Source organism: Vulpes lagopus, chromosome 16, assembly GCF_018345385.1.
Source record: "Vulpes lagopus strain Blue_001 chromosome 16, ASM1834538v1, whole genome shotgun sequence".
NCBI classification, from domain to species: domain Eukaryota; kingdom Metazoa; phylum Chordata; class Mammalia; order Carnivora; family Canidae; genus Vulpes; species Vulpes lagopus.
The window spans coordinates 2,512,282-2,522,093 of record NC_054839.1 but is presented as its reverse complement, the minus strand read 5'-3'; the positions used below and the strand labels follow the sequence as shown (position 1 = coordinate 2,522,093).

General features: G+C 54.8%; 1 protein-coding gene across 2 annotated transcripts; it reads left to right on the top strand.

Annotated features, from left to right (window-relative positions):
- The first annotated feature begins 4,059 nt into the window (after nt 1-4,059).
- Nucleotides 4,060-9,612, top strand: ING1 (inhibitor of growth family member 1). 2 transcript variants are annotated; one of them, XM_041731357.1, is made up of 2 exons: nt 4,060-4,346; nt 8,660-9,612. In XM_041731357.1, the coding sequence occupies exons 1-2, from the start codon at nt 4,211-4,213 to the stop codon at nt 9,361-9,363; spliced, it is 840 nt and encodes a 279-aa protein (XP_041587291.1). In that variant the 5' UTR covers nt 4,060-4,210; the 3' UTR covers nt 9,364-9,612. The 2 variants fall into 2 exon arrangements, with proteins under 2 accessions (XP_041587291.1, XP_041587290.1); XM_041731356.1 differs by lacking the exon at nt 4,060-4,346 and adding an exon at nt 5,883-6,173.
- Nucleotides 9,613-9,812: the final 200 nt, after the last annotated feature.

Genomic DNA, 9,812 nt, shown 5'->3' with positions numbered 1-9,812 from the left:
ATAAAGCCCTTTTATTTTCGCATTCCTCAAAACCTCACAGAGTTCCTCAGTTCTTTTTTTGGTTTGTTTTGATCGTTCTACTGAAAGGCAAATGAACCAGTGTGTTCCTAGAGCACATAAGGTGGTGTTTTTTTTTTTTTTTCTTCTTCTTCAAGATCCCTGGAGTCCAATTCTGCAATTCTGTTTCAAGCTAAATTTTAGTCTAGTGTAAACTATGTTCTAATGCATAAAGCTAAAATGTTAGATCCTATTGCTCAGAATTAGGAGACCTCTCCAGTTCTAAGCACAGGCTCCCTGACTAGTATCCCTCCCTCACTGCCAGCATCCTTATCTTGGTTATTTTGTGTCTCTTGTGTCTAGTACAATATGTATATTTCTCTCCCTGAGTACTTCAGACTGTAAATTCTTTTGAACTCTCTCACTGTTCCCAGCACTACATTCAGAAAAGAGCTGCTGAATTAATCTGTGATGAAATCCACCTGTTGTGCATGTGGGAGGAAATTTGGGCAGTGAAATATCTGATAAAGGTCTGGTCCACATACTAGATGTGCTAGTAAAATAAGAAAATGAACAAAAGGCAATCTGTGTCAACACACAGAATTCAAGGGACAGGCTAGAAGTTTTGAAAACAGACTTAGTAACACTGAAGACCAAATCCTTCAGATGAATCTGGGCAGCTGGCATGTTGGAATAGAAAATTCATGACTTCTAAATTAACAATGGCATCTTCTGTCTTCAGAAAACCAGTCATGTAAGGTGTTCTGCCCTTACGGGCAGCAATTCTACCTTCACTTAAGTCTTTTGGAAATCATCAAAACAATGATAAACATATCCTCTATTTCATTGGGGATTAAAAATATTCCTTTTGCAGATTGAATATTAAGTAAAAATGACTGGGAAGATTTATTAGCAAATATACTCCCAAGAAGAGAATCCTGTTAATTTGAAGTGACTCCTCCCCAATTGAGGCCAGAACAAATAAGTGTATTAAAAGTAATGCTTCCAAAGTATCTTGAATGCCGTTTCCTAGTCCTTAATGACAAAAACATAGTTTTTCAGTAATATACTTTCTTTCAAGGCCAAATCTTGCAAATCCAAAGTAGAGTAGATAAGGTAGTAAACTACTGATAGTATACTTTTGAAGGTATTTCAGGTTTGAGAGAAATGTGTTAGCATTTATTTTTTAAGCACCTCAAAACACAAAAAAATTTTATGTTCAATTCTTCCTTTTTACTCCCATGGGTTGGAGCATCACCAGTTAAACTAGAAATACAATTCTAAAAAAAGAAAAAAAAATAGTATCCCTTTTTGCAACACACTCCAAAGAGCTGAAAAACAACCAAAGTAATTCAGTATATCTTCAAAAATAAAGAATTTTCCTGAGTAGTATACTTAAAACACAGGGTCATAGTTATGTTTTAGCTCATAGATGTTTTAGCTCTTAGCCTTCTAACCTTGTTTAGAAAACCGTGAAGTCATCGTATATATTTTAATAACTTTGCAAAGGTAATAAATAAAACATTTTCTGGCTGTTTAGCTCACAAACGCAAGCTCCTTATTCACGGCTGTATCCCTAGTTTGTGAACAGCAGTGAGCACCTGGTGGGCACTCATGAAATATTTCTTGCTGGTATGATTAAGGTAATAACCTTTTGTTTCTGTTTCTGCGGAGTCCACGGAAACATGAAAGGATTCATTCTGATAACATCGTGATTTTTTAAAAAGATAACCTAGTTCAAACTGGCTTGGTTATCGCTGGAAGGGGTCAGTCATTTCCAACTTCTACGCTTCAATTCAGACAAACCGTACTCCTCTAGAGCCAATCCCTGCGAGATTAAAAGAACCTCTTTCTTGCTATGGTACTTTTAAGTATAGTCTCCGGGAAAGGGAATTATCTTCTTACTCAACTTTGTATCATTTTGTGTTTGGTCCCCGTGACCCCTGCTGCCACACGCCACAGCGCTGCAGGCTCTCGGCGGACTAGCGGCCGGTGCAGCTCGCGGTCCAAAACGAAGCTTCGTTCATCATTTGCTTTCACCTGGGCCGAGGCTGGAAGGAGTGTGAACCCGCAAGCAAAATGACCATTCTCCCCAGCATCAAAGGACAGTTCTTTCGTTGTGGGGAGGGCATGAAAGGGTTTGCGAGTGAAGCTCCGGCGCCCGGGCGGCTCGTGCTGGAAGGAGCCCCGCCTCGGGCTCCCCGCAGGGAGCCTGCTTCTCCCTCTGCCTAGGTCTCTGCCCCTCTCTCGGTGTCTCTGGAATAAATAAATAAAATCTTAAAAGAAAAAAAAAGAGAGTGAAGATCACATCTCCGCCCTTCACAGCGTCAACGTTGGTGGTCGTTCTCTCCGCAGCAGCCGAGCATCCATCTCAGACAGCGGCTCGGTACCGGCATCTGCCGGCATCTGCGCGGCTCGCGGGGGTGGCACCGCCGCCCGAGGGCTACGCACCCTGGGCCGGCTCACACGCCGCACCTCACGTGCTTTGACTTAAAAGACTTAAATCATCTATACATACCCCGCGGCGGGGCCGCAGCCCCAAGTCCGGAGAGGAGCCCCTAACACACGGCGCCGGGACCGGGCGGTCGGAGCCGACAGCCGCTCCCGGGGAGGGACGCTGCGGCCCGGCGCCCCCGCCCCCCGGTCCCTCCAGCCCCCCGGCGCCCCCGCCCCCCGGTCCCTCCAGCCCTCCGGTCCCTCCAGCCCCCCAACCCCCGCAGCCCGTCCCCGCCCCGAGGCCGCCCCGAGGCCGGGCCGGCCGGGCCCGCCGGACAAAGGCGGAGCGCGACCACGCCCACGGGGCGGGGCCACTGCCGGAAGCGGCGGGGCTGCGCGCGGGCCCGTCACCTAGGCAACGGGAGGGTCTGCGTCGGGCCCCTCAGAAAGCCCGAGTGCGGGAGCTTAGGGCGGGGAGACAGGACATGGGGGAGGGGTGGGGGGCCCGGACCCCCGGGACCGGACGCCCGCCCCGCCCCGCTCCGCCCCGCTCTGGGAGGCGGGGGGGGCTTTCGAATGATCCCAGCGCACAGTCGGGAGGGGGTCACCCGCCCTTTGTGGGCGCCCGGCCCGGAAAGCAGCTCCCCTCTAGGGCCCCTTTGTCTCCAAAGCGGCTCAGCACTGGGCTCCGGCCGGCAACACAAAGGGAAGGCGGTGAGGACCGCGCAGGCGCGTGAGCGCCGAGGCTGCTGGGAGTGGTGGTCCGCGGCCTAAGGGTAGGTCTCCTCCTCCCGGGCTTGTGGCCGCCCTGGCGTGCGAGTGCGCGTGCGCCCCCACTTCCGCCCTGCGCGGCCCGGCCTCTCTCCCCGCCCCCCGCAGGACGCGGGTTTCTCCTGGTAGGAGCCCGGGAGGAGTTATCCGCGTTCGCCCCGCCCCCTTCGCCTTGATTGGCGCGCCGAGGTGAGGGCGACCAGGGGATTGGGCTTCGGCCTTGCCAGTCCGCTTCGGGCCTTACTTATGCCCCGCGGGGCGGCTGGGCGCTGGAGAGTGAGGGGTTGGGTGTGGGGAGGGAGGTGTTCCCCCGGGTGGGTGGGGGGGCCTCGGTGGCGGCCGTACCGCGCGGCGGGTCGGGTCCCACCGGGTCTCCGGCGCGGCCGGCTGCCCCCGCGCTCCCCGGCCGTCCTGCATTGCCGCCCCGCAGGCTCTGCCTCCTAGTGCGAAACTCTTAGTAAAGTTTGCGCCTCGCCCGCCGCCCCCTCCCGGGACCCCCGCCCCAGCCCGAGTGACAGACAAAGCCACACCCCCGCTCCGCCGGGTCGGTGAGGGGCGTGATGCGGCGGGGGCGGGGCCGGCGGGCCCGCGGGGCGGGGGGCGCGGGGGGGGGCGGGGCGCATGCGCGGTACGGGGGGCCGAATGTTTCCCAAGTGTTTGAAACTGGTATTTGGGTTCTCCACGTTGGACAAGTGCGGCGCGGCGGGCGGCGCGCGCCCCTTCCCGCGCTCGCTCGGCCCCGGCCCCGGCCCCTGCGCCGGGGTGCGCGCCCGCACGCGCCGCCCGCGCCCGCCCCGCGCCCCAGGCCGCCGACCGCCGGCCCGGCCCGCCAGGCGCCGGGTCCCCGGGCCCAGGCGGCGCGGCTCGCAGATGTAGCGGCGCGGGGCCGGCCGGAGGGGGGGCGCCGGCGGGCGGGAGCTTTGCATTTTGCAGCGCTGGGCTCCGAGGGGGCGGGGGCTGGAGGAAGCGGAAAGCCGCGCCGAGTCGCCGGGGACCTCGGTGAACCATGTTGAGCCCTGCCAACGGGGAGCAGATCCACCTGGTGAACTATGTGGAGGACTACCTGGACTCCATCGAGTCTCTGCCTTTCGACCTGCAGAGAAACGTCTCCCTGATGCGGGAGATCGACGCCAAATACCAAGGTACGGCGGGATGGATGGGCGGGGGCGGCCGCTCCATCCCCGCCGGCCGCGGGCGCCGCGGGGCCCCGGGCCGTCCTGTCCCCCGCCCGGAGGAACCCGGCCGGCCGGGAACAAAAGGTCTGGGGCGCCTCGGGTCCGTCAAGGTCCTTGTGCGCGGAGCCCGGACACGGAGGAGGAAGGAGGAACGGGCGTTCTCCATGCCAGGCTGCGCGAGCAAAGCGCTCTTTGTAGTGAAGTGACGAGGCGGGGTGCTGCGGAGGAGGGGGCTGGGGGGAGCAGGCTGGGGCGCCGGGGGAGGGAGGTGCCGCGGCCGCCGGGGCTGGGGGGCGCAGCGCCGGGGCTGCGCGCAGGGCTGCGGGGAGGGCGCTGCGGGCGGCGGGTCCCGGCCCTCCTCGCCATCCCCGATCCGAGTGTTATGTAAAGTCCGGGGTCGGCCGCCCCCGCCGCCCCCCGGCCTCCCGTGGAGCCGGACCCCACCAGGGCCGGCGTGCGCGGGGCGGCGCGGCCGGGGGCAGGTCGCGGAGGGCCAGGGCTTTATTCCACGCGCGCGGAGGGAAGGGTAGGAGGGAGGGACGGCGAGTCGGGCAGTCGCCCATCCGCGGGGCCCGGGGGGCGCGGGCAGAGCTGCTCGGCTGGCTGGCCGAGGAACATGGCAGGACAGAGGACCTGTGGGTCGTTCTCTGCGGCGCGGCTGCCCCGAGTTCCGGGGACAGGCGGAGGGCTGGCGTCCGCTGGGAATTGCTGGCTGTTGGGGAAACTTTCCTGCGGTGTCAGGCTGGGCGCTGGGGGCCGTGTGCGGGACGCCGACCGTCCCCCGGAGTTTACTCCTGTTTACAGGGCTGCGCAGCAGGGAAACGGAAGCGCGGGGGGAGGCGGGGGCTGCCACGGCCCGAGCGCACGGAGCCCGCGGGGACGGCGCCCTGCGCGCTCTCCCCGGGGTTCGGCTTCGCAGCCACTTTTATAGGGACCTCATTAGCATACTGAGAACGTCCCGCTCTGGCTGCCTCGCGATTGGCCCCGGTGTCCCCCATGGAATGTCCTTATCAGTCCGCCGCGCAGCCACTGGTCGCCGCGCCGGATGAGGGTGGGCATTGCGCAGTGACTGGCACGGGTCTCCGTTTCCGCTGCCTTCTTTTTTCCTCGGGGGGCGGGGAGGAGGAGGGGGGCCCCTTGATTTGAATGTCTTCGGGTCGCCCGGCCTCCGACCTGCGATTGGTCCTGGGCGCCGGCGGGGCGGGCCGCTTCGGCGCTCCTGTGCTCTGATTGGCGCCCCGCTTGGCCTCCGCCCTGCGGCCCGGCCATCCCCGCAGACGGTGGCTCTGGGGGCGGGGCGCGTCGCCCGCTGGCCGCCTCCCCATTGGCTGGGGGCCCGGCCCCGCCCTTGTCCCTCCGGGGCCCGATCCCGGCCACTTCCGGCCGCGGAGCAATGGCGGCCCCCGGGGGCCGGGGCGAGGCTGGCGGGAGCGTAATCCAGGCGTCCCGCCCAGGGCCCGCCCAGGGCCGGGGGCAGCCCTGCGGAGCGGGGGGAGCGTGAGTGTCCCGGGGTGGGGCGGGCGAGGGCGAGGACCCCGAGGGCCCCGGAGTCGGGGGCGAGGATGGCAGGGTTCGCGGTCTCAGGCGCCGTGCCTGAGCGCGCTCGGGAAAGCTGTTCGGGGTGTTTCGGCCCCTGCACCCCCGAGTCCTGTGCTGCTGCTGCTGCTGCTGCTGCTTGGGGGGCACCCGGCCCCCGCGGCGCCTGCAGGGGGGCTGCTGGCCAGCACCTGCCGTGCTGCGGGACGGCGGCTGTCCGATTTGGGGGCCGGCGTCTAGGTCCACCGCGGCCAACAGGTGGGTTACAAACACCTCACCCCTTTCACCCGGTGTCTGAGGGCGTGCTTGGTTACGGACTTCAAAGTGATTTTGCACCATGTTTCAAGCATTTTACAATGCGCGCCCCACCTCGGAAGGCGCTTCCTGAGGAAGGTCAGCGCAGCCTTTCCGTGAAGGTAACAGACGTTTCTAATGGTTGCACAGATCCGACTGGGGTTTGCTGCCGTCCCTGCCCCGCGGGGACGGCGGCGGGCAGCGGTCCAGAGGCCAGGTCAGCCCCGGGCCGAGCCGACGGGTCCTGGCGGGCGCCTGCCCACGGGGCGCTGGTGGGCCTCGGTGGTCGGTACCGCACCTATCGCACCCGCTCTGCTGTAGACAGGGTACTTGTTCTGGGGAGTCTAAGAAATAGATGCCACTGTGCGGGGAAGCAGCAAGATTTCCCGGTGATTTTGTCATGTGCTTCTTTCCCCAGGTGAGGCTTCACATGGATGGAAGCCTGGTGATGTGAAAGAAGCTCTATGTTGTTGGATTCCATAGGAGTGATGTGATAACATTGTTGTCTTTTCAGTGAGAGGCTAACGTTGCCTTTAGAAATTGGGTTACCAATTAAACTAAATTGCGGCTTTGTAATGTGCAATCAACTTAAATAAATTAACATTTATGAAATAGTACTTAGATAACTTGAGCCTGTTTATTTCCAGAATTAATTGCTCTCGGACACTGTGAGACTGTGGCATCCCTCCTTCCTGGGGGCAGATGGTCTACATTGTTCTAGAAGGATCTTCAGAGCGCCTTTTAGAGCCTGGAAAATACTGTTTACATTTATGCAAGCTTCAGTGTTATGTCTAAGTTCTTGTGCTTATCCCAGTGTTAGGTTTATGGTTTATACCTTATACCTGTTTAAAGATAAGATCTAGAAGGGATGAGGGGTACCTATTATACATGCTGCCCTCCACCCAACCCTTCCTACTTGGAGAGTAGAATTGCCTTATTTTAAGATACTGCAGAGGGTTTCAGGAGAAAAATCTGATACTTTTGTTTTTTAGTGATATCTGTACCCAACATGGGGCTTGAACTCAGAATCCCAAGATCAAGAGTTGCATGATCTTCCGACTAAGCCAGTCACTCATCCCTGATACTACTTAGATTTGTTACTATTTGGAGGAAATGACTCTGGGAATTTCTGTTTGTATTTAAATACGTTTTTGGCAAGAATAGTTATTTTCCATATTTCAGTCAAGGTTAACAACTTTTATATCTTGAGAAATTGCCTAATTACACTTTCCAAAATCATATGCACTTCTTTGTTTTAAGATTTTACTTTTTAAGTCCTCTTTACACCCAGCGTGAGGATTAAACTCACAACCCCAAGATCAAGAGTCACATGTCTGGGGACACCTGGGTGGCTCAGCAGTTGACCGTCTGCCTTCAGCTCAGGGTATGATCCTGGGGTCCTTGATTGAGTCCTGCATGAGGCTCCTTGTAGGGAGCCTGCTTCTTCCTCTGCCTGTGTCTCTGCCCCAACCCACCCCCCTCTCTCCCTTCTCTGTCTCATACATTAGTTAAATAATTAAATAATTAAATAAATAAAGAATCTATCTAAGAGTCACATGTCTACTGATTGAGCCAGCTTGTGGGTAGCCTGCTTCTCCTTCTGCCTGTGTATCTGCCTCTCTCTCTCTGTCTCTCGTAAATAAATAAATAAATAAATCTTAAAAAAAATAAAAATAAAAGTCACATGTCTACTGATTGAGCCAGCCAGGTGCCCCCGTATAAGGTTTAAATTTAATACTGAGGGTGTTTTGATTTTGATAATGTTTTCAAATCTGTTTTTACAGATGTGAATGTGTACTGTTTTAGGAAGTAAATGCAAAAATAAAATCTGACACCTTTGTTTTAAGGCAAAGCTAGATTGTCTGGTTTATTGTGACCATTCTTGTTTTCAGTAATACAGAAGAATAACATGGTAGGATGACAGTGACATGACTAAACTGAGGCTCTGGGTCACTAGGTAACATTTATATACATTCTCTGACTTCATAGGGTATTCAACACAGTGGTGCATTAAAGGAAATAAGGGCCTTTAAGTTAGGCGAATATTTGAATAAAACTGGAAATATAGGATATCATTTAATTTTATAGAAAATAAAAGCTGGAGCACTGGCACTTCACCTGAATTTAAACTTTCCCCTTAGTTGCCAATCCCAAGAGTAACGTTACCCATGCTTCTGAATGCACAGAGTCCGTTGAGGAGCTTTGAGTGGCATTTTGCTAAATGGGAACTGTGCTGGCATTTACATTTAGATCCAGATTTGTTTTTTTTTTCAGTAGTAGAGGGGGAAGTCTATTCAAAAGGCCTGCAGCTTCTAGGATTTTCATACTAGAATCTTGAGCATTGATTATTTCTGTCCCTTGCTTTTAGTTTTCTATAGACTAGAGAATTAAATAAAAGGCTCAGGAGTGTTTATAAAAATGGACACATAATGCTTATTTTTCCTTTGCAGAAATCCTGAAGGAACTGGATGAGTATTATGAGAAATTTAAACGTGAGACAGACAGTGTCCAGAAGAGGAGAGTGTTGCATTGCATTCAGAGGGCCCTGATTCGGAGCCAGGAACTGGGTGACGAGAAGATCCAGATCGTGAGTCAGATGGTAGAGCTGGTGGAGAACCGGACCAGGCAGGTAGATAGTCACGTGGAGCTCTTTGAGGCACATCAGGAGGTCAATGACACCACTGGCCACAGCGGCAAAGCTGGCCAGGATAAGTCCAAGAGTGAGACAATCACACAGGCAGAGAAGAGCAACAACAAGAGGTCCCGGCGACAGCGCAACAATGAGAATCGAGAGAACGCAGCTAATAATCACGACCATGATGATATCACCTCAGGAACGCCTAAGGAGAAGAAAGCAAAAGCCTCCAAGAAGAAGAAACGCTCCAAGGCCAAAGCCGAGCGGGAAGCATCCCCCGCAGACCTTCCCATCGACCCAAATGAGCCAACATACTGTCTGTGCAATCAGGTCTCCTATGGAGAAATGATCGGCTGTGACAATGATGAGTGCCCCATTGAGTGGTTCCATTTCTCCTGTGTGGGGCTGAATCACAAACCAAAGGGCAAGTGGTACTGTCCCAAATGTCGAGGGGAGAATGAGAAGACCATGGACAAAGCCCTGGAGAAATCCAAAAAGGAGCGGGCTTATAACAGGTAGTTGGCGGACCTTGAGGAACAGTGAGGAGAACAAGCAAGCCACTGTATTTATTACGTCACCACCTGTGCTGAGGTGCAAGGACCGTACATTGTATATTTTTAAAGAATGTTAGAAAAGGAGCCATTTCTTTTGCAGGGATGGCAGTGATTCTCTGCCTTTTGTTTTCATTGGTACACACATGTAACAAGAAAGTGGTCTGTGGATCAACATTTTAGAAACTACAAATATAGGTTTGAATTAAACACTCAAGTGAGTCTCAGACTGTTTTTTGTTTTGTTTTGTTTTGCTGGGGTGGGGGTGACTTAGAAGCAACCTAATTTGTTTATGTGGAAAGAGATTTCCTTTAACATCATTAGCATTATTTTAATGAAAGTAATGTTACTGCTTTGTGAGCACATTTTTAAAAAATTAGTCAAATTGCCAAAAATTATAGCCCACGACAAGTTTAT